This window comes from Vombatus ursinus, unplaced genomic scaffold (genome assembly GCF_900497805.2).
Source record: "Vombatus ursinus unplaced genomic scaffold, bare-nosed wombat genome assembly UNPS02008996.1, whole genome shotgun sequence".
Taxonomy (NCBI): domain Eukaryota; kingdom Metazoa; phylum Chordata; class Mammalia; order Diprotodontia; family Vombatidae; genus Vombatus; species Vombatus ursinus.
The window spans coordinates 9,617,316-9,641,559 of NW_020948774.1; the positions used below are offsets into that span (position 1 = coordinate 9,617,316).

Sequence of the window (24,244 nt, forward strand, 5' to 3'; positions counted from 1 at the left end):
CCCACCACCACCACCACCAAATATAAACACACACATGCCTTTGAAAGGAGTCCATGATGGATGATATATGTTACTACATATATATATATATGCCAAAAGGGACCTAATTATAAGGTAGTTCCTCTTATTAGTCCCAATATTGGACCTACAAGGTAGTATTTTATTTGCCTAGCAGTGTTTATTCAGCTACAATCTAACGCATGATTGCTTTAGCTCTTTTAGATTCCACCTAGAACCTATTCAGAATTCAGTTATTTCTCTTCCATTTAATATGTATAGTTTTTCTCTACTCTAAAAATATCCCTGCACATACTTGGCCTCTTCCAGTTCTTCTGTGCGCTGAATGGCATCTGTCTCATATTTGGTTCTCCATTGGGCAACTTCGGTGTTGGCCTTGGACAGCGCCCTCTGTAGCTCAGCCTTGGATTCCTGTTCCTCTTCATATTGTTCCCTTAGCAAGTCACAGTCATGGCGGGATGACTGAAGGGCATGGGCTAGTGCATTTTTGGCCTATGGGCGGGTATCTAAGTTAATTTTGTGATATTTAATAATACATGGCAAGAAAACCCTGAAGAACATGAGGTTGAAAGTAATTTTTATCATGAATTCAGGGGAAAAGTTTTGCAATACCTTGGTCTCTTCTTCAAGTTGCCTTTTTAATTCCTCAATCTGCTGTGTAAATGCTTGTTTTCCTCTTGACAACTGAGAAACTAAAGCATCTTTTTCATCCAGCTGACGTGAATATTCACCTATAGTAAATACACATGTAGGTAGATGTGTACATATGCTCGTGCACATATATGCACAAATAGAAAATTATCAATAGTCCTGAAAGGAAAGACAATCTTGGAAATTCATTTTGTATGTTTTTAAGAGTTATGTTGGGAGTCAATTGTGACAATCATTTCCCCTCCAATCTAACTAGATTCAATGTAGAATGATACTTTTCAGTACTGAAATCCACATATTCTGTATCAGCTTTCTATGTAATACAGTGGGAATTAATATGAATTAAATTGAGTAAGAAACTATAACTTGCATTATATCTTTCTGTTCTAAATTCTATATCCTTTCAAAGAGATGTGACATAATGCAAAACATGTGAGTCTGAACTAGGACAGGGCCAGATGCCCTTCTCTAATTTTCTCCAAATTACTAGATTAGAAGTCTGGGTTTGTTGCATGACCATTTTAAGGGTTTAGACTTCTTTAGTTTTGTCCAAGGTTGAACAAAGAGAACTAGACTAAACTGAAAGTCATTAGATCTATTCTGAAATGTACCCAAATCCCCAGGTGACTCAGAATAGGTCCGATATTTAAACACATTATAGGATTAGCCAAAATCATTGTAGTCTGCAATTCTGTCCAGTTTCAAACTGTTATCTCTAGGTTGCCTTAAACCGACCTCTCCAGTTGGACTGGCAGGTTGTTCTCTGACTACTATTTGCCAAAATCTCATGCCTTTATTTTTTAAAATTTATTTTATTTTTAATTTATGGAATAAAAAAGCATTTCCATGACATAGTATAATAAAAAAAAATGGTTCTGCATGAAACTGCAAATTTATTATCATTAACACACACAGAGGAAAGGAAATTACCAGACTCAGTCTGTAAGCGTCCTCTCTGAGTTGTCAGGTCATTGATTAAGCGCTGCTGTTCCTCTTCCTTTGATTTAAGCTCACTAACTTGATCCTCCAGGGTGCGGCACATTTTTTCAAAGTTGCCCTACGTGTATAAAGGAAGACAGGAAAATATAACATTTTAAAACATGATCTCAGAGTTATTTTCTTACATATAGATGCCTTTAAAATAGAAACAAGAATGATATCAGAGAAAAATATTTCTCTTACCTAACAAAGTTTGCAAAAGGACATTTTGAAAATTTTGTAATTAGTTCAAAGCATGGATTAATTAATCTATTCTGAAGCATTTACCAAGTACCTACTATGTGCCAGGCATGGTGCCAAGTACTAGGGATCCCGAATAAAAAATGAAATAATCCCTGCCCTCATGAAGCTAATCAGTGAAGAGAATACGCACATCGATTTGTATTAACATATTATTCAAACCTGCCTGGAAAGTATCCCGTCTTCTAAATAGCAAAGATTAAGTTTAAGCAAAGAACTAAGATCTTTTCTTAGTTCAACCTGCATAAGAACAGTACAAAAATAACACAAGAGCTGTACAGATATTTCATCATTTCCACATAGTACAGTTTTAAAATCTAGGTATTTCCTACAATTCATAGTACCTTGGCTTTAGAAATAGTTTCTATATTGCTGGCAAGGTCATCAATCTCCATCTTCATTTCACTCTTCTCTTTCTCCAGTTTCTGTTTGACCCTCTGCAGGTTGTCGATTTGTTCCCCAAGCTCAGCTACGCTATCCGCGTGCTTCTTACGCAGAGTAGCCGCTGTGGCTTCATGCTGCAGGGTGGCCTCTTCAAGGTCCCTGCGCATCTTCTGGAATTCAGCCTCTCGCTTCTTGTTCATCTCAATCTGGGCTGAAGTTGCCCCACCAGCTTCTTCCAGGCGCTCGCTGATCTCCTCGAGCTCCCTGGAGAGATCAGATCGCTGCTTCTCAGCTTTTGCCCGAGAGGCGCGTTCTGCCTCGATTTCCTCCTCCAGTTCTTCAATGCGAGCCTAGCAATAAGGGAAAGCACAGCCATCAGCTCCTTCCTGTCAGTGGATGTTTTCATGGGGCGTGGAACCCGTGGAAGTGATGATTTTACCTGCAACTCCTTGATCTTCTTCTGCAACTGAACCCCTAATATTTGTTCATCTTCAATTTTGCTTTGCAGGTTGCTGATTTCAAACTCTTTCCTTTTTTAAAAGTTAAAGGAGACATATTATTGTTCATCAATATTTAGAGTTAATTTCACAAATAACTCTCCTCTACTTACTTTTTAAATTTTTCATCGAGCTGTTGTTTCTCATTTTCAAGATCCATGATTGATTCTTGGGCCAACTTCAGGTCACCTTCAAGTTTTCTCTTTGCTCTCTCTAGGTCCATGCGAAGTTTCTTTTCTTGCTCCAGGGACCCTTCAAGCTAAAAGTTAACAATATCATAAATGAACTTTTGGGAAGAATACAACTTCCATTTTACTCTCATAAAAGAATTGTATCTCCTTTATAATTTCAAGCTTACATCATCCACTTGCTGTTCCAGCTTGATTTTAGCTTTGGTCAGTGTATTCACTTTGTCCTCTTCTGCCTGCAGGTCATCCAGGGTCTGCTGGTGGGCCTCTTGAAGGGCTTTCTTCTCTTTGGTGAGCTTAGCAATGGTTTCATCCAGCCCTGCCATCTCTTCTGTGAGGTTTTTCACCTTTGTGAGGGAAAATGCTTTTGTATTATTGTGCATTTAGTATCATACTTGCACATAACATATGCATACTACAAGTTATTTTGTTTTCATGGGTGTTATTTGTACCTTGTTTTCAGTAGCATGTTTCTCCTTTTCCACCTTGGCCAGTGTCAACTCAAGGTCATCAATATCTTTCTTGAGCTCTGAACATTCATCTTCCAGTTTCCTTTTCTTGGCTGTCAATTCGGCATTGATCTCCTCCTCATCCTCAGCCCTTTCAGTCACTTCTTTGATTTTAGCCTCAAGTTGGATTTTGGTTTTGATTAGCTGATCACATCTTTCCTCTGCATCAGCCAAACTTTCAGCTTCCTTGAATGAGAAGGAAAGTCAAAATTAGAAAAGCAAAGAAGAAAAGTAAGGCCAAACAATGGAAGGCCTTGAAAGAAGGATGGAAGAGTTTGGACTTCATATAATAAGCAACCAAAAGTCAATGTAAGTCATTCATTCAATCACTCAACCAATGCTTATATAGGACTTGCAATGTGAGAAACATGGTGCCAGACTCTGCCTTAGGGATGGATTCAATTCAACAAGTACTTTGAGGTCCTACTGTGTCCTTGGCACTGTAACGTGCTGAAGATAAAACCTGTATTCTACAAGGGAATGGAAATGACATTTGCCAAGATAAATTTAATATAACATAGATAATGGGGCAAATAAATAAGAGACCCACCTAAGTACTCTGACCATTGAAGGAGAAATAATAGATATTACTTACAGATTGGACTTGCAGTTGGAGGTCATTTTTCTCTTTCAGCAAGGAAACCATTTTTTCTTCCAATTCTTTCCTTTTAGCTTCAGATTTGGCAAGTTCGTCTTTAGTTTTCTGAAATTCTTCCTTCATGGTGGCCATCTCCTTTTCAGTCTCAGCACTCTTGAGCAGAGGCTTGATCTTAAAAAACAGTTTCATCCAAGGCCAATGCTTAACATTCATGAAGGCTCGAATATTGTATTGGATGCAGAAAACTGATTCCCTATTGACATATTAAATTAATGTGCATTGAAAGTTATATAAGTAATGAAAATAAACTTTGTAGACAAGATAACTTTATGGTCCCAATGAAACAATTTTGAAGTCCCACTCTAATTGGATTCATACCTTCTTTCCACCATCTTCTGGTACTCTATTCTTGCTAAGAAACCCCGGCACACGGCTTGAGTTCGGGTAATAAGCTGAGCTAACTTGTCATCTCTCATCTCTTCCAGGAGACCCAAAAGACCAGCTTTGAAAAAGACCTGCATAGGGGAGAGATTACAGATCATTACTTCATTCTACAGCAAGTACAAATGGGCATGGCTTGGATAAGGTCATTACCTTTGTATGGCCAAATTTATACTGGGTGTGATCAATATCAATAGATGCCAGAAGTTTCTCAGAAGCCTTCTTGCTATCAATGAATTGTCCTTCAGGAATAGCACTTGCATTTAAAACTTTGTATCTATTGAGGTAGAATAAGTGTCATATAAGTGATTTTTCTGATGATTAATTGATGGTAACTAAAAATAAAATAGTCCATGAAGAAACCATGCATTTTCCCATACTACTATATCTATTCTTGGTGCAATGGGATAACTTTATTTATCAGGATGATTGACTGAGCCCTAGCCCCACAGGGCCATCCCAAGTCAAAGTTTTGAAACAGTTTCCCTCTTTTGTTCTTTATCTCCGCCAAACTATTGTCTTCCCTTTCCCACCTTCAAGTGTCTTGTGCCCTCCTGATCTCTTCTTTCCCATCCTGCTCTATCAAACCTGCTTTCAGGAAATGACCTATTGGTCATTCACACTAAGGTTAAAATGACTGATAACATGTAATCTTCTATTCATAGGGGACTCTTAAATCTTTATCTCTATTCTCAACTTCTCTCCCAATCTGCGACTTGAGACATCCAACTTCTTTCTGGACATTTTTTCTTGGATATCCCATCTGGTATTTAAGATTCCTTACAACGTTTCTTCAGCCTGGTTTTCTGGCTTCATCTCCCACTGCTCCTCTACATCAGTGGTTGTCATATTCCAATAGAAACAGGGGCCACTAAACCATACATAAGAATCACTGCACATTCACTCAGGAAATCACATATATAATATTAGCTATGTTCTAGTATATTTTTGTTTATTTTTAAAAATATCTCTATTATATTTTAACCCAGTTTGGGCCCACTCCAGGAGTATTAAGTAGATTTGACATCTCTGCTCTCCACGAAACCTCCATACCATTCAATCTGCTTTTCCCTCTTTGTTTTTGCTCATCCTTCAGCCCTCCCCACCCCTTGAGATTCTACTCTACCTCCCTTTACTTACACCAATGCTAGATATCCTTGAAGGCCCAATTTAAATCCCATTTCCTCCATTAATTCTTCCCAGACTATTCCAGTCTAAATGCCTATGGCACTTATTGTCTATAACACTAATTTAACACATACCATTTTGTGCCTTATATTATTAATTACCATTTCATGTATATACTTGTATCAATGATAAGACTGCAAGGTTCATGAAGGCAAGAACTATGTCTTCTGATTCTCTGTAATCCCCACAAAACTTGTACATATCAGATACTCAATAAATATCTGTTATTTGGTTATTTAATTGCCTAATTATATGTCAGTGAGTCCAATACAAATTATACAAAATGTTTAAAAAGTTGGGCTTTAATTTTTTAAGCTATTTTCAAGATTGTGATATTATTTTTGCCTTTTTCTTTTGCAATGAGCTCTAAAGAATTCAGAAATATTCATAAGATTGTATTAAACCAAAGACCAAAATCCTCAAAGGAGGATTATTGTGAGGATACAGTGAGATAATATAGGTATAGAACTTTGCAAACCTTAAAGTGTTATGTAAAGTCTAGCAAAAAATAAAAACAAAAAGAAAAAACAATGTAGAGAAGCTGACCTCTGTTTGAAGTCAGCATACAGGATTCGGCTTGGGAATCCTTTCCGACAGATTCTGATGCCTTCTAGCACACCGTTACACCTCAGCTGGTGCAGGACAAGTTCATGTTCCATGGCACCTGAAATAACCAAAATATATGTGATTATATTACAAAATAAAGAGCTTACTGAGAACTTTAATCTGAGAATATCTTACCAGGAGTTTTGGTTTCATTGGGAATGATGCACCGGACAAAATGAGGGTGAGTGCTCCTCAGGTTGGTCATCAGCTTGTTTAAATTCTCCTAGGAGACCACATGAGAAGACTCATTAAAAGTGTGAAAACTAATCCAAAGGACTGATACTCATGTAACTTTATCAGAAACTTTTATTGGAATGTCAGATTAAGGCCATTTTAAAAACAATTCACAAGCATTTATTTAGTGCCTACCACTGTGCTAGATAAAAGCAAACCCTGCCCTCAAGGAGCTTACAGTCTATCAGGAGATACAACACACACACACACACACACACAAAATGAGTACTGTACAATGTCATTTCCACTGGTGGGTGAGAGAAAAGCATCACATAAAAGATGGGCCTTGAGCCAAGCTTTGAAGGAAATAAACTTTCCAGAAGCTACAACTTTTCCCACAGAATAGACTTCTCTTTTGATCCCATCAGGGAGCACCTATACAAATCAATCCTAAGAATTTTCAAAACTTGTTTGAAAACTGAATTATATTCAGCTCAAAAAATTGCATTCCTTTTAGGCATTCACTTCCCACTCTCTCTTCTCCTCCATTACCCTGTTACACATTCGCTTCTCATTCTACCAAATTTCATATCACTCTAAGAAAAGATTTGCATCTGCCAGCACTGAATTCCCAAGGTCTCCTGATAAACATGGATTTCCTTACTACGTGGGCTGGCTTCCAGATTATCTACAGGATGAGCAAAATGACCATGGATAATCAAGAATTATGAGCACTGAGGAGAGGCAGACTACTTTAAGTTTCTTTTAGGCCACCTACTTTATATTCATTAGTCTCTATTTTTTGTTTTCGATCCTGACCACGAATCTCTGCTTGTTTAAATGAAATTGTGGAATGTAACATGTTAGAAAGTCTCCTGAAAAAAAAAATGGCTCCTTTCTCTAGCACAATTAAGCCAAGGACTTGCAGTGGAAAGGCAAAGAGGGAGGAAGGATATCTCTTATCGATTAAGGTCAGGCTTTACCGAAGTAGTTTGAAGATTTATTTTTAAAAAGCAGGTAGCAGATTAGTATTTAGTGCTGGTACCTAGGACCGGGTATGAGGAAATCTCAAATTGATTTCTTGCCTTACCCTGAAAAGAGCTGATACTGTCTGGAAAGAAGAACCCTTCTTCTTAGAACCTTTCTTGACAACTCCACCACTAGCCTCTGAAGAAAAGACAAAGTATGTAATTTAAATATGGCTTTGAGTCATCCATATTTCCTTGTTACCTCTTTACTCCTTTCTCAAAGCAAATGGATTGCTTTGAGACTGCTACTGGTCCTTCTCTCTCTTTCTTCAGGGCTAGAATTTTGTCTCACCAAAAATACACTACTAAATTCGAGTATACCTCTATGTCTCCTGCTAAATATACTATTATATATACTTAGTAAAACTGTGAAGAGCAAATGTGGTATAGTGAATAGAATAAATTAAAAAAATCAGAAATCAGAAAGATAAAAATTCATGTATCTCCTCTGATACAACTTATTCCCTCATGTAACTTTCTAAGACCATAGGCCCTGAGGGAGTTGCTGATTACATTGGTGGAGGGTGTTATTATACCAGAAACTTCCCTCTTTAATGAAATCATAGTCCTATACCAAAAAGAAAAAGAAAATTGTGGAAACATTGCTCTAAAAAATTGCTGATAGAGGTCAGTACTGAGAAGCAAGTGTTAGCTCTTGACTTGTCTAGATTGCCATCTTCCACTGACCAAGAGTCTGAAGGCATGGAATTGGAAAAAAAAAAAAAAACAACAAAAGATTTTACAAATGTGGAGTTTGAAGGGACCTAAAATATATACTGGTATGCATTTTTCCATACGTGCTTAAACCTTAGGAGCTTTTTGTCACTCAGCACAGAATGTAAGGGAAGGGTAGAGTAGAGTGGTGGAAATTGGGATCAAGGTGATTCCAAAATGTTCTCTTGGCTTTATTAGCAGTGATTTTGTTAATAAGACCATGTCATAAAACATATCAAATGACAGCATGCCACCTATGGGAAATTTTATGTTTTCTCATGTCTACATAGCACCAGGGTGATATCAATGTTGGAAAAGGTTGTGAATAATTAAAAGAGAAACTATTAACCAGAGGCCTAAAGGAACAACTAGTTGCTCTCTGTACCTTCAGACTCAATTTCCTCAACGAAGTCACCACCAAAAAATTACCGCCTCCAGTTTGTAGTAATGAGTAAGCATTATCTTTCAAGAATTACCTGCTTCTGCAGTCTGTGTCTTAGAGAAGAGGTGAGCTAGAGTTTTCATTGCGGATTTCTGGTATAGCCCAACCACAGTCTCATTCAGGGGGTCCTTATTCTTGTCGAGCCAGCCAGTAATGTTGTAGTCCACAGTACCAGCATAGTGGATTAGAGAGAAGTGGGCCTCAGGCTTCCCTTTGACAACTTTGGGTTTCTGGAAGTTGCTAGACTTTCCAATGTGCTGCTCAAACAGCTTGTTCTTGAAAGAAGTGTCTGTTGCCTTGGGGAACATACACTCTTCTTCAAGGATGGAGAAGATGCCCATTGGCTGGAGGGAAGACAGCAGATACACAATGATTATGTAGTATATAGGTTTTAATTTGACCATAAAATTGAAATGAAATTCAACCGTGGAATTTTTCATGAGTTATTATTAATGTCTAAAAATGTGTACGCACCTTCTCAATGAGCTCGATGCAGGCCGCCAGGTCCATCCCAAAGTCAATGAACTCCCACTCGATGCCTTCCTTCTTGTACTCCTCCTGCTCCAGCACGAACATGTGGTGGTTGAAGAACTGCTGCAGTTTCTCATTGGTGAAGTTGATGCACAGCTGCTCCAGGCTGTTGAACTGAATAGAGAGATTATAGAAACATAAGATTTGAAGCTGGAATTCTCTAGTTCTAGGCCCACATTTCATAGAAGAGGAAACTGAGGCCAAGAAAGGAAAGTAACTTGCTCAAGGTTTTGTAGTTTTTAAATGTGCAAATCAGAATTTGAACTCAGAGGTGATTTCCGACCTCTTTTTACATGAGAAGCAGTAATGTGAGGAGGGATTACACGGTACTGTGAAAAAAGCACTGGAGGTGGAATTTAAAGAAATCTGGTTTCCCTTTACATACTTATAAGCTATATGACTATAGGCATGTAGCCTAATTTCTCTGAGCTTCTGTTTTCTCAATTGTAAGATGGGGGCAATAATACCTGTAATACTTACCCACATGGAAAAGGCAGGAGGACCAAATGGGACAGGGTACTCAAAACAATTTGCAAAACATAAAGCATATGTGTCAGCTATTATTACTAATAATCTACACTACCTTCAAGGTCCAGATCAAGGATTATCTTCTATATGAAGCTTTTCTTGATTCCCATGGCAAAAAATATTCCCCCTACTCTTCTTGGATTGAGCATAGCACTTTATTCTACTCTTAAGCATTTATACTCTAACTTATAAAATGGATATTTATTTAGCCAATACAATTCCATTTCTTTAATCCAAGCCTATAATTTTATTGGCATGAGGGAGTTCCCAGTATTGAAATTTCCTTCCATATTGCAACTCCATCAATGCGTAGGAAATTCATAGTTTTAAAGTGGTTGGGGTCACTGAGAGGTGACTTGCTACTCAAGAAGAGGCATATCACCAGTAGGCTGACCAAATGGTGATGAAACTTTTTTGGTCGTGCTAACCAGTGAAACAAAGAAAAAACTTAAAATGGCCTTCTGTCTCCTTTCACTTCTGCAGTGACTATGGCAGAGTGGTGCAAAAGGAGATTAAAGGGAGAAAACAATTAGTTTTAGGCCATCAATAGACTCCTTGAGAGCAGGGGCTATTTCATGTTCTTCACCGTATTGCCAATGACTTGAAAGTGCTCGGCACATAGTAAGAAATGTTTGGTGAATTAAATTGAATTGATTTGCCATGAAATTCCACAATGCCAGGCACGTCTTCACTAAGCAGAAATCAGTTTTATTTTTTCTATGTGCTAGCAATAGTGCAGCTACACAAATTATGGTTCTGATCTTTGACCTCAAAATTACCCTACTTAGTCCTTACCTCCCAACTGATGTATTTCTCCAGTATTCATTCTGAGATATCCTGTCTTTTACAAGTACACTTGGATGTTTTTTTTTTAAATGGCAGCCTTATCTTTCATTGAGAATTTCAGATTTTACTACAATACCTCACCAAGTCTTACTCAGCTTTGTTCTGAACATATAGGAACTTACGGAATATAGCATTTCTTGAAATTATCTAATTGTTGTCTTTTAAATCACAATTGGGGAAATCACAAGAGAAAGGCACAGATGGTCTCTGTTTCTGAATTTACTGCTGTAAATTTCCCCTTTGCCAGCTCGCTGCTAACTCACATCAAAGATTTCAAAGCCAGCGATGTCCAGGACTCCAATGAAGTACTGTCTGGGCTGCTTGGTGTCCAGCTGCTGGTTGATGCGAGCGACCATCCACAGGAACATCTTCTCATAGACAGCTTTAGCCAGAGCACCTACAGCATTAGTCACCTTAAAGCACAAAAATATAATTCCTTTAATTATTGGAAAAAATGTAAAGGATGCCCAAATCATTTGTAATTGCTTAAACCAGGCACATACTTGCTCTACGGTCTGGCCTTTGGTGACATATTCATTGCCAACTTTCACTCTAGGAAAGCACAATGCTTTGAGCAGGTCTGCAGAATTCAGACTCTGGAGATAGGCAGCTTTGTCAGCAACTGTGGGGACAAAATGAGAGGAAAATATATGTATATGTATTCATATACACACATGTACACAAACATATACATACATGTATACACACATACACACACACATATACACAAATGAAGATTAGCACCTACGTAATACCATGGTGCTTCTCTCCAAGCTCAAGGGTAATAGGAGATATGAACCAAATTTGATTTCAGTTATATAATCAAGTAACTTAAGAGGAATCAGTGAATACCTTCAGTGCCATCTGGCTCAGCCTGCTCCTCTCGCTGCTTTTGTTTGAATTTCAAGTTCCCATAATGCATGACAGCTCCCGTGAGTTTGTAAATGGACACTTTTTCCTCTGTAGTAAAACCCAGGATATCGATAGCATTCTGGAAAAGTCATTAAGTTGAAAAAGCTTTGAAAACAGACCTAATCTGAATAAGCATCAGTCATACAAGGACCACAAGGCCAAGTGGCTTATCATAAGCAGTTTAACCATCAGTTGATAATTTTTGTGAGCATAGAATCTTATGGAGCTGTAGGTTGAGCCAGTATGATTGAAAATGACCATACTCTCTAATTAATTTATTAGTCAAGTTATCAAAGGGTTACTTTAGAGAATTAGAAAAATAAAGACAAAATTAATCTGGAGGAACCAAAGGTTAGGAATCTCAAGAGAAATAATAAAATAAAGTGGGAAGGAAGAAGGCTTAGCAGTGTAAGATCTCAAATTATTTTATAAACAGTAATCATAAAACTGTTTGATACTGGTTAAAAGATAAAAAGGTCAATCAATTTAAAACAAATTAGGAGCACAACACAGAAAGCAAATAAAAGCAGCAACACTCTATTTAATAAACCCTATGACATTAGCTACTGGGGTAAGGAATTCTTCAGTAGAAGCTGCTGGGAAAACTGGAAAGTAGGCTGGCAGAAATAAGTTATAGAACAATCCCTTACACTATACACCAAGAAAAGATCTAAATGGATACATAACTTAGATAGAAAAAGGTCACATTGTAAAAAATCTAAAGAAGTAAGGAAAAAATTATCTTTCATATTTATGGAGAGGGGAAGTGTTCATGACCAGCAAAAGATAGAGAGGATTACAAAACTTTAAAAGGATAATTTTTTGTTGTTATTAAAGAGGATTTAAAAGTTTTTACACAAATGAAATCTTTGTAATTAGAATGAGAAATAAAACCATTTAACAGAAAAAAAGATTGCAACAGGTTTCTTTATAAAGAAGTCATTTCCCATAAAATATAAGGAACGGCTTGAAATTTATAAGAGTAAGAACTGTTCTTCAACACATAAATGGTCAAAGTATAAGAACAGGCAATTTTCGAAAGAAGAAATCCAAGTGCTCCAAATCGCTAATAATTAGAGAGATGCAAATTAAAGCAACTCTGAAGTTCCACCCTATACCCATTAGATTGGCAAAGATGACCAAAAAAGGAAATGACAAATGTAGGTGGAACTGCAGAAAAATAGGGACTGTTAGTGGAATTGTGAATTGGTTTAGCCTCAAGTGTGATCCTTTGACTGAATCCAAACTGATTTGTGGCCTCGAGGCCACAGGTTCCCTACCCCTGTAAGTCATTCTGGAAAGCAATTGGAAACTATGTCCAAAAAGTCATTAAACAGTGATTACATTACTAGAATTATACACCAAAACTATTCACTATAGCATCTTTTGTTGTAATGGTAAGGAACTAGAAACTTAAGGGGTGCTCATTAATTGGAGAACGGCTGAAGAAATTAGGGTATGTGAATATAATAAAATATTTTTGTGCTATAAGAACTGATGAAATGACTGGTTTCAGAGAAACCTGGGAAGACCTTTATGAACCAAGGAAGAGAGAAGTGATCAGAATTAGTGAAAAAAATTGTACAGTAACAAAAATAATGTAAAGAAAGACAATTTTGAAAGATTATAATCAGTGTAATGACCCACTGTGATTCTAGAGTACTGATGATAAAACATGCTTTGTACCTCCTGACAGAGAGGTAATTAGACTTGAGATGTGGAATGAGAAACATGTTTTTGGACACGGCCAGTGTATGAATTTTTTTTTGCTTGCCTATACATGCTTGTCCCAGGGATTTTTCTTTTCTTTTCTTTTTTTTCAAGGTAGGGGTGACAGGGAGATGGCATATTAGGGAAAGAGTCCTCTCTTATCCCCAAATTATGAGAGAATAGAAAGCCAGAAGGAATTATAGGTGAACAGGAACAACTTTGAAAGTTACATGTTGAAATTATTATCTAGTTAAAAAGAAAAGTAAGCTCTATGTAATAGAGAATATCAGTTTCCTGTACAAGTCCTTCCTTCTGTTCTGCAATGTATGTGGAAATATTAATTTTATTTGATATTTGTTAAATTGAGAATTAAAAAAAGTTTGCAAAGCACACAAAAAAGTATGGAAACCAGTTGCTAAGGCGTGTAAGGAATACAATCCATGTGACTGAAGAAATAATCACATCCAAAGCTGTACAACTTTTAAAACTATTGAATTAATAGTTTTCATTTATCTAATACTCTAAGGTTTAAAAAATGATTTATTCACAGGAAATTTCTTAAGCAGAAAGTGCAACTATTATTATTCCCATTTTACTAACGGAGACTCAAAGGTGCAGAGAAATTAAACTCTCAGGGTCATACATCTCAAGAATGTTTGAGCAAAGTCTCAGTAATTCAAATAACCTATTATCAAGAACCATATTATTTCCATTGCAACACACATTTTATTACTAAGAAGTGGTACAGATGGGAAAACAGGGATTTTCATGAAGGGTTTAGATAAATGTAAGGATGATAGAACCCTAATGGGTTCTTAAGGGAAATTAGGATTTTTTATTTTTGAGGGAGGTGATGCTTTACTTAACCTTTTGAGGTTGACAACTAGAAGGACAGCAATACTCATGTATGAGGCATCTCTTGCTGTTAAGTCAGAGAAAGAATACTTTGATGGGCTGGGGATCTGACTCAGTATGGAATTATTTAGGTTCTTAAATACTTACATCAGTAGCCATCAGCTCCTCTTGGTCATCAATGCTGGCAACACTGATCTCTCCTTGACTGATAAATGGATAATCATATGGGTTGGTCGTAATCAGAAGCATCTCTGATAATAGAATTGACAGGATTATCCTTCTCATAAAAAATCCAACATATATACTCGATTCATACAACCAGAGCCACAAGTGATTAATGAAAAATAAGAATGGCTGAGAAGACAGCCCAAACACGTTGAGGTTGAGGTAAGAAGATTACTTCTCTTCCACCTCTCTCTACTGAAGGGATTGAATCTTTAGCTAGATAGACCTTTGGTCTAAACAAGTTCATCAGTCCTGTTATTTCATTTTATGAAATGTCTTACCAATTAGTTCTGGTTTCTTGTTTGATGTGATCTGATAAAAAATGTGGTAGCTTCTTTCAGCCTTTAGCTGGAAAGTAACTCTTGACTTCTCTAGCAGATCTGGAGAGATAGGTAAACTGTAATTAGTCAAAATTTAAAAAATGAGATACAAAGCTTAATTTTTGAACAAAAAATCAGAGACATAGCAAATGGAAAAGATGTCGAAAGGAATATTTGGAAATCACTTCAGGATTAGTAGAACTTAGTCACTTACATGTTTCAATGTCTGCTGAAGCCAGTTTCCCTGCGGTATTGAAGTGGATCCTAATGAACTTACCCTGGAAAGGAAAAAGAATAATATAACCTTGTCTTTATGAGCCATTCATCTCTGAGTAGCTCAATACCCATTATACATGTAATCACTTCCACAAATACCCTCATATTGTAGGAAAATCTGAGTATCCTTCTTTGAAAAGTTTGTATTTAAACACAGGTATTAAACATGGTAAGGAGGGAGCTAGGTGACTCAGCAGATAGAATGCTGGGTTTGGAGTCAGGAAGACCTGAGTTCAAATCTGACCTATGATACTTACTATTTATGTGACCTTAGGCAAGTCATTTAACCTCTATATGCCCTAATTCACTGGAGAAGGAAATGGCAAACCACCCCAGTATCTTTGTCAAGGAAATCTCATGGACAGTATGGTCCATGGGGTTGCAAAGAGTCAGACAGGACTGAACAACAACATTAAATATTGTAACATCATGAAGATTATATAGCAAGCCAGGGGGAAAACCAAGAACAAACTTTTACTTGTTGGCCCATGTTAATATCAGGCTGGTAACTCCCACCAGCCCATGCTGTTCCATCATTAGAAGCAGAGGGAATGCATGTAACTAAGAACCATAGTGATGCAAAGTCCCAGGTAGTGTAGTCACAGAGCTCTCATTTATACTACTCATCCATGTTGCCAGAAAGACTTACAAAGCGAGAAGAGTTGTCATTCCTCACAGTCTTGGCATTGCCGAAAGCTTCCAATAGGGGGTTGGCACTGATGATTTGATCTTCTAGTGTCCCCTAAAACAACAACAACAGGCTAGTCCTCACATCAGAGACTCCACACAAACACCAAGGAACACCAGTAGAAATTTGACTCTGACTTGGTTCACAGCCCTACCTGCATCTTCCCAGACTCTTCTTTCTTCTTCTCCCCAGTCACTGCAATTGTTGCAAAGTACTGAATGACACGCTTGGTATTGACAGTCTTTCCAGCACCAGATTCTCCACTGCCAAGTCCATAGAAGAGAAATGGTCAGACTCAAACAATTTTAAGCAATGCAATTATCAACCCCCATCATGACATCTACATACGTGATCAAGATTGACTGGTTCTCCCGATCTGTGAAAGAGAAAACAAAGGAAGTTTAAATAAACTTTACTTTGAAAATAAAGTGGTATATTTGCTACTTTAAAGTGTCCTGTGTCCTTTTAAAAAATCACTGAATTACAGCTCACAAAGAACAGATATCATGAACTTTTGTGCTGTTCTTCCTTTCATAAAATGATCTTTAAGAGGAGGTAGACAATCTCTCAGCAGAGGATGTTTACTACTCATGTAACCTATTGATTGTGCCATGATCTCTGCCACATCATGAAAAGTCTAATATCACTATTCATGAGGCACAAATGATGATAGTGAAGAACATAGTTTTAGGTTTCATTCAACCACCTAACATAAAATGTGAGCTACTTGAGGGCAAGAGCCCTATCATTTCAGTCTTTATATCACTAGCACCCAGCACAGTGCCTTGTGAATAGGTCATTTAAAAGTATTTCTTTCATTGAAATATTAACTCTGATTTAAAAGAGTACTAATAAGTTACTTTAATGTAATTAATAAATTCATTACCATGTTAATCATTAATTATTTAAATAATTAAAATTTAATTAATTATTTTAAAACCTGTTATAATATCAGAATCAAATTCAATTAATGTTTGGGGTTCCTAATGTTAAAATGATTCAATATTATTTCTTTGCTTTCTTCCAATCCAGTGCCTACCAGACGGCTAGAGGTGTACCAGAAGACACTGGAGAGGTAAAGAAAAAAACAAAATAAAACAAACCAAAAACAGTCCCTATTTTTCAAGGAGCTCACGTTCTACTTGGAGATACAAGATGTAAGTATATATAATAACCTGTGGGTAAGGAAACAGTCCTGGGGTGATCAGGAATAGTATATGAGCTGAGATTTGAAGGAAAAGAAGGGATTCTATGAGGGGGTGGTGAAGTGGGAGTGCACTCTGAGCATGGGGAACAACTCATGCAAAGGCACAGATACAGTAGCTAGAATGTTGTATTTGGAGAATAGCAAGTTTGTCTGGAGCATAAAGTGTGTGAAAGGGAATAAGGATAACTTTATAATATACTTAAAAGGAATAGTAAGTTAATAAATTTGCACTTTCATGTGCAATCATCTTTTTATTATATTGTGTTATGGAAATTCTTGTTTTGTTCTATAAATTAAAAAGTCCATAAATTTAAAAATTCCATAAAGTAAAATTTTATTCCATAAGTAAAAATTTAAAACAAAAGAAAAGGAATGATGCACAATAATCTGGCAAGGAGGCCAGAACCAGATTTTAAATACCAGGCTATGGAGTTTATATTACCATCCCATCCCCTCTATCCCTCAAGTAATAGAGGTATATTGAAGTTTTCCTTGAATAGAGGAGTCATGTGGTCTTGTCAAAATTCCTGGTATCTCAACTTCTCAAAAAAGATAAATTTAATTTTAGGTGTGTAATCTCTTCTGGTAGAATTGAAATGCAGGAGTTAGATTTCAAGTATGTTTTTGTGTTGTTTTTAATAGCCACTCCTATTTAAATTAATAAATAAACAGTTATTAGGCATCTACTATGCGCTAGGCACTGTGCTAAGCACTTTCAACAGTGTTTTAAGGTTTATAGAGAGCATTATTTATGAGTCCCATATGAGAGAGAGTGTAAGTGGTATTATCCCTATTTTCCACATTAGGAAACTGAGATTCAAAAATTATGTGCTCTGGGCCGAACAGCTATTGCTTTTGAACCTAGGCTCTAACCCAGATTTTCTAAATCTAGATGGGCTATTGCTATTCTAGCAAATTAACAAGTTTAATTCTAGGTGCTTTAAGCATTAAGGCAGTAATCTTAGTGAAGTTCTTTTAATCTTGGGGATTTGTATATTTTACTGCAAATATTTGTTGTTGTTAGTTGTTTTCAGTTATGTCTGACTCTTTGTGACCCCATTTGGCATTTTTTTGGCAAAGACACTGGAGTGGTTTGCCATTTCCTTCTCCAGCTTATTTTACAGATGAGAAAAAGGAGGCAAGCAGAGTTAAGTGACTTGTCCAGGGTCACATAGCTAGTAAGTGTCTGAGGCCAGATTTGAACTCAGGAAAATGGCTCCTCTTGACTACAGGACTGGCGCTCTCTTCACTGTGCCACCTACCTGTCCTTTACTGCAAATATATTGCCTGATAATTTACTACTTCAGTTTCCGTGTCTTCATAGGTATGTTTTACTTCCAAGCATTTAGCCTTGGTTCTGCTCTAGATCAGTTTTGGGATAGGAACTTCCTAGTGTTCCGCAGGTACTTAAGAAATATTGACCCACTCACCAGTTAACATGAACTGATAGGCATTATCAGAGATGGAGAAGATGTGGGGAGGGGCCTCCTGCCTCTTTTTGCCCCTGTAGGCAGTCACCACCTCTGGGTTATACACTGGCAGCCACTTGTAAGGATTGACAGTGACACAGAAGAGGCCTGAGTAGGTCTGCATGAAGAAAGAACAGACAATAATCTTATCAATATTAATTAAATGAAGGAGAAAGAAAACACTTTAAAAGGAGGGTTTTTCAGGGCAGCTAGGTGGTGCAGTGGATAGAGCACTGGCCCTGAAGTCGGGAGGACCTGAGTTCAAATCTGACCTCAGACCAAACACTTGATGCTTACTAGCTGTGCAACCCTGGGTAAGTCACTTAACCCCAATCGCCTAATTAAAAAAAAAAGGAGAGGTTTTTCAAGGAATGAATATTTTAACTATATTATGAGCAGAGTAAAGAATATGTTTTAAAATTATTATATCTCTAATAGTTCCCAGCACGATACCTTAAATATAGTTTATATTTGCTCATTCATAATTTCTGCTAAAAACAGAAGATCTTTTGAGTCCTTTGGAACTCTGCAAGTCTTAAACCCAAAAGGATCGATGCTACATTTAGGCAATAGATGGGGTATACCTTTTAGCAGAAGCATCATACATAGAGAGTGTAGCTTCTCCCCTTTGCACCTAGAAATCACAGAATTACAGAATCTCAAAGTTGGAAAGGCTCTCAGATGTCATCTAGCCCAATCCAAACATGTAGGGTACTCAGTAGAGAGAGCACTGGATTTTGAATAGGTGGACCTGGAATGTCAGCTGTTACTACCTGTGCAAACTTTAACATTTAACCTCCATAGGCTTCTGTCCCTCATTTTTAAAATGAGGGAGCTGGACTAGATGTCCTCAAAGGTCTGTTCTATTCCATCTCTAAACCCTTGATCTAACGGAACAAGAATTCCTTCTATGGTCATCAAACCTTAGCTTGAAGACATTTCTTACCTCTGGAGGCAGCCCATTCCACTTTTAACTGACTCCACTAATATGTTTTCCCCTAACATTAAATCTAAATTTTCCTTTTTGACACTTCTATTGATTCATTACTCCCTATCTTACCCTCTGGGGTCAAACGGAATAAATTTAATCCCTCTTTCACATCATAACCTTTCCAGCACTAGAAGACAAGTTTCACACTCTGCTGTAAACCATCATTTCTCCAGGCTAAATACATCTTTTGTCATTAGCTAGTCCTCATGTATGTATGCATGATATGTAGTCAACATCCTGACTACTCTTTTCTGGATGCCCTTCAATTAATCAATGTCCTTCCTAAAATGTTTCACCAGAACTGAATGCAAAACTCCAGATGGCATCTTATTAGGATTATGTGTACAGTAGGATTATCTACTCTCTAGTTATGGACACTATGCCTCTTTTAACACCACCCAAGATTGCATTCTTTTTTTGGTTTTCATCTAATAATATTGATTCATTTTGCATTCATAGTCCACTAAAGTACGAATTGTTTTGCAGTTGATCTGCTGTCAAGCTATACCTACCACATCTTATGCTCTTGAAGTTGAATTTTAAAACCCATATAAGATTTGTCCCAATCAAATTTTATGTTATTAGATTTACCCCAATGCTCAAGCTGCTGAGATCTTTTGACTCTTCACTGTTTGCAACAAGTCATCTATTGATGTCTGTCATCTGTTATCTGCAAACTTGATAAGCACATCATATATGCCTTTATCCAGCACTGACAAATATATGTAAGCATGGAGTTTCCCTAATTAGAAATGGGGAAAAAAATCCTCAAATGATTCCCATGTTTAATTCAGTTGACAATTAGGAACTGCTCAAATGCCTGTTCATGTGATCTGTAGAAGGAAACCTTCTTGCCTTTAGCTAGTGAGACAGTCATGAGGAGGTAGTGGTCAGGGTAAGGGTGGTGTTATGGGCTTCCAAAAGCCATCATGAACAGAATTATAACTTGGAGAGAGTATTTAGAAACATTATCCCATTTGGGGATCCCTGAGTTTAAGTTCCATCCTCAGATGTTGACTCTTTTCTAAATTATTCCTTAGGGTCCACACAGTTCTAATTACAAACTACTTTCTTTTTCTTTTTTGCTACTTAACTTCTTGAGAGCTATAGTAGGGCCTTTCTCTAAATGTATTTACAAGGCCACATGCATGAAATCAGAATTGGGTGTTCTAAATCCCAGATATTTTGAGATGCACTCACATAGATCATCCAGGCTGCATAACGCTCTTTGAGGTTATACAGGACGGCAGGTTCATGCAAGTGAGTCATCATGGCCATGTCCTCTATCTTGTCAAATTTGGGAGGGTTCATGGGGAAGATTTGATCTTCCCTCACTGTTAGTGTCTGGAAAGTAAGAAAGTAAGAAAGGCACAAGTTCATACGGATTAGGAGAAAGAATAAATTGAATGGGAATTCGATGAGGTAAGATTTTTACTTACTGCTCCACCTTCTGTTTTTACGGTCACTTTTCCTCCTTCCCGGCTTTGGATGACGCTTTTTACAAAAGATTCCTTAGGTTCCACAGCAAAGACTGATGTCTTGGCATCAAAAGGCTTGTTCTGAGCCTCAATACGTTCTTTTTCAGACTTTCTTAAGTAAGGGGCTGCTTCCCCAAAAACGGCCATTTCATTGTCTGAACTCATGGCTACAGTATATTAGCCACAAGGCTTAACAGAAAGAAGATATATACAAGTCATCATTCAGGATTTACATGGCCATGCACATACTTTCATTCATGCATTAATTTTTTTGTGCTTAATATTTGTTGGGGATTTATAGTTAACTACACTGTTCTAACTACTGAAAAAATTAAGATAACTCACATTTTCATGTTTCATGACTTACCCTCACATATCCCTTGTGAGTAGAACTATTATGAGGACAGGACAATCAGGGCCTTACCCAAAAGTATAGAAATTTAGAGGATGCTAATGGTTTTTGTAGTCCTTCAACAACATAGAAACAATTAAGCTTGGCTTCCTCCCCCGGGAGGTTGTATCCCAGGTGAATTCCTCCTTGACATGACCTGCGTTTCTCTACTTCTCATTCCTCCTAGGGAAGATCTTCCAACCAGGACATGCACAATGTCATTTTATATCCATTTCCACCATCCCAGTTCAACTGAATTGAGAGTATATTTAGTGCTTCTTGCTGCAGGAGGAAAAGTGGCTAGTCATGTCTTAGCCTTTGAGAAACATATTACTTCTTCTGTGTGTACCTAGTTCTGACAAATAAAGAGTATTTAAACTTGTCTACTAGCAAAAGATATTGTAGACTGATGCTACTGCCTCTCCTAGAAAGTTTTCCTAACCCCCCCCCCCCAAAATCCTTCTGATTACATCTCTCCTCAGCAGAGGATTCTTCTATATCCATGTTTTTTATTTATTTATTTATTTTGATGAGGCAATTGGGGTTAAGTGACTTGCCCAGGGTCACATAGCTAGTAAGTATCAAGTTACTTTTAATTTATGGTTTATCCACAGTAGGTCTTCAAACTCTGCCTTCCACAAGATAGAAGTGCTAGGAGGAACCATAGACCTCACCTGGTTCTAGGGCACTGATTGGGTAAGTGACTTGTTTAGGGTAAGTGACTTCCTCATTCTCTAGAAATGAAAATACAAAAGGGAATAGGAACTTTCCCAAGAACGTAGAGCTTGCAATTTTTATTATTCTCAGGTCTTCTTTCTTCAAATGGAAAGAAAACTAAATTTAGAGCCAGAGTCCTGCATTCAAATCTCCAGTCTTTCACTATCTGTTTGTCTTTGGGAAAATTACTTAACCACTCTGGGTCTCAGTTACTCATTTATATAAGAAGAGGATTTGTATAAATGACATTAAAGGTCACTTACAATTCTAAATCTCCTATTTGATTGATAGGATAAGTCCTGTATTCGTGCAATACATGATATCAACCTGTCCTCCTTGCTTTTCTCCTTCATCTCTAGAGTTTGCTTCAGACTTCCATGATTTGAGGATGTCATAGGGCTTTGTTGTTGTTATTCAGTCGTTTAGTTGTGTCTGACCCTTCATGACCCCATTTGGTATTTTCTTAGCAAAGATACTGGAGTGGTTTTCCATTTTCTTCTCCAGCAGATCTATTTTGTCAGGCAATCAGAGGTTAAGTGATTTGCCCAGGGTTACACAGATAGGAAGTGTCTGAGGCTGGATTTGAACTTTGGTCTTCCTGACTTCAGGCCTAGTGCTCCATCATCCATTGGTCCACTGGCTTGGACTGGGATGCCCCTAATCCCTCACACAGTTTATTCTTCAAAAACTAGCTTTCCAGTCAGGAAAACTCACTTCCATTCCCAGATTTGCTGCTAAATACCTATAAGATTGTAGGCAAACCACTTAAACTCTCTTGATGACAACATTTTTTTTTGACCCAGACTTATGATTTCATCATTGTAGAGAGTTTTCTCAGGAAGAAGTTCCCTCTACTGATGTAAATCTATAATGGTTCTAAAACTTTTATATCTAGAAAGTTACCTGGACATTGAGATTTTAAGTGACTTGTCCAAAGTCACACAACCAGTCTATGTCAGAGTCAGGCAGTATTTAAACTGAGATCAGTCTACTCCCAAAGTTTGTTTTGGTTTTCAAGTAATAAAGATTGCTTATATTTATATGGCATCTCATGGTTTATACTTTATATATCTATCTCCTTTGATCCTCAGAACAACATTCTAAGGTAGGTATTACAACTCGTACTATCTCCCTTTTGTCATTGAAAAGACTGATTCAGTGAACGGGCTTCTTAATAATACAGAACTCAGAAGTGACTCATAATAATAAGAACTAATAAGCTGAAATTCAAGCATGAGTCTTTTGAGGAAGAATTATTTGAAACATGTCCCATAACCTCTTCTTTGGAATTATTTGAGAATTATTAACACTCATAACAGTTCATTATGATTAACGAGTGTACCATGCACTACAAAAACTTCTCAGTTATACGTCTCCATGGGAAACTCAGTTAGGATCATAAGATCATAGAATTTTAAATCTGGAAAGTACTTCATAAATTTTCTAGTTCCTTTTTCCATTCACTGGAATAAGTAAATAGAATTAAGTTTCTAAGTGCAGTCTGATCTGAAGCAAAGTTGATTAAGACTTTTAAAAATTAAATGTGGACTCTTCCACAAGGGAATTTTAGCATGGATCTGTTTTTTAGCTAATATGCTGAAAACTCTATTCTCTCTTTGCCCAGATGATATCTCGTTTCATCAATGACCTAAGCGCTCTGCCAGAAAGAAAAGATCCACTTTCTAGTAACTTGTCTGAAGCACAAGTTGGAAGACAGAGTTACTGAGATAAGCAGTTTCTAGAGGGTTGCTAAGTTACATAAACCCCATCTGGGAACCTCTCTTAATATCCTTCCAGTGATTAGTAAATCAAGATCTTACCTCTTATGTTAGGGAAGACAATGGGAAGAAGGGAAGAAGATGCAGACTTGAAGCTGGGCAATGCTGTGAAAGAAAATAAAGAAAGTACATCACATAGTCATAAAATCTCCTTTTTGCATGTATGACGCATCCAAGGTGGCTAAGGACACAACAATGCCAAAATAAAACAAAAACAATAAAACCCTACAGATAAGACTGGTAGAGATTCTATCAGTCACAGCTAAAACTGGGATGTGTGGCTGTGTGGTCCTTTTGCTTACCCTCTCTGTAAATCCAGGTCCTTGTCACACTTACCTTGGAGCTTTTTAAAGCAAGACGAGTCAGACTCATTCCAAGAGCTCTTTTATAAGGATAGATATGGAAACAATGCAGCTGCCTGTCCTTTCTTAAGTCAAAAAAATTGTTTGGCAAAGCTTGTTCTGGCAATCGAGAGTCCAAGCATAATTCTCATTCATATTAAGCATGTTTGGATATAATTAGACATATTTTTCTTATTGGGTATGTGAATAAATCTCCTCTGAATAATTTGAGAGATGATATGAAAGGAGAAAGCAGGGTGATGAGTAAAGAAGTAAATATGGGGCCAAGATACCCAAGTTTTAT

General features: G+C 37.2%; 1 protein-coding gene across 1 annotated transcript in view; it reads right to left on the reverse strand.

The window, feature by feature from the left end:
* LOC114034445 (myosin-2) overlaps positions 1 to 23,664 on the reverse strand; it is a 28,886-nt gene extending 5,222 nt beyond the window's left edge. The window contains exons 1-29 of the mRNA XM_027850125.1: positions 23,642 to 23,664; positions 20,675 to 20,902; positions 20,436 to 20,579; positions 18,206 to 18,362; positions 15,917 to 15,944; positions 15,723 to 15,831; positions 15,530 to 15,622; positions 14,819 to 14,882; positions 14,566 to 14,664; positions 14,207 to 14,310; positions 11,435 to 11,573; positions 11,086 to 11,204; positions 10,846 to 10,995; positions 9,152 to 9,322; positions 8,712 to 9,021; positions 7,584 to 7,660; positions 6,455 to 6,542; positions 6,260 to 6,377; positions 4,679 to 4,802; positions 4,463 to 4,599; positions 4,082 to 4,337; positions 3,430 to 3,672; positions 3,148 to 3,324; positions 2,903 to 3,048; positions 2,732 to 2,822; positions 2,253 to 2,642; positions 1,600 to 1,726; positions 631 to 749; positions 314 to 510 (exon numbers count right to left, since the gene is read on the reverse strand). Of these exons, the coding sequence (XP_027705926.1) occupies positions 314 to 510; positions 631 to 749; positions 1,600 to 1,726; positions 2,253 to 2,642; positions 2,732 to 2,822; positions 2,903 to 3,048; positions 3,148 to 3,324; positions 3,430 to 3,672; positions 4,082 to 4,337; positions 4,463 to 4,599; positions 4,679 to 4,802; positions 6,260 to 6,377; positions 6,455 to 6,542; positions 7,584 to 7,660; positions 8,712 to 9,021; positions 9,152 to 9,322; positions 10,846 to 10,995; positions 11,086 to 11,204; positions 11,435 to 11,573; positions 14,207 to 14,310; positions 14,566 to 14,664; positions 14,819 to 14,882; positions 15,530 to 15,622; positions 15,723 to 15,831; positions 15,917 to 15,944; positions 18,206 to 18,362; positions 20,436 to 20,579; positions 20,675 to 20,878 (4,181 nt within the window). The 5' untranslated portion in view covers positions 20,879 to 20,902; positions 23,642 to 23,664. The remainder of the gene's footprint in view (positions 1 to 313; positions 511 to 630; positions 750 to 1,599; positions 1,727 to 2,252; positions 2,643 to 2,731; positions 2,823 to 2,902; positions 3,049 to 3,147; positions 3,325 to 3,429; positions 3,673 to 4,081; positions 4,338 to 4,462; positions 4,600 to 4,678; positions 4,803 to 6,259; positions 6,378 to 6,454; positions 6,543 to 7,583; positions 7,661 to 8,711; positions 9,022 to 9,151; positions 9,323 to 10,845; positions 10,996 to 11,085; positions 11,205 to 11,434; positions 11,574 to 14,206; positions 14,311 to 14,565; positions 14,665 to 14,818; positions 14,883 to 15,529; positions 15,623 to 15,722; positions 15,832 to 15,916; positions 15,945 to 18,205; positions 18,363 to 20,435; positions 20,580 to 20,674; positions 20,903 to 23,641) is intronic.
* Positions 23,665 to 24,244: the final 580 nt, after the last annotated feature.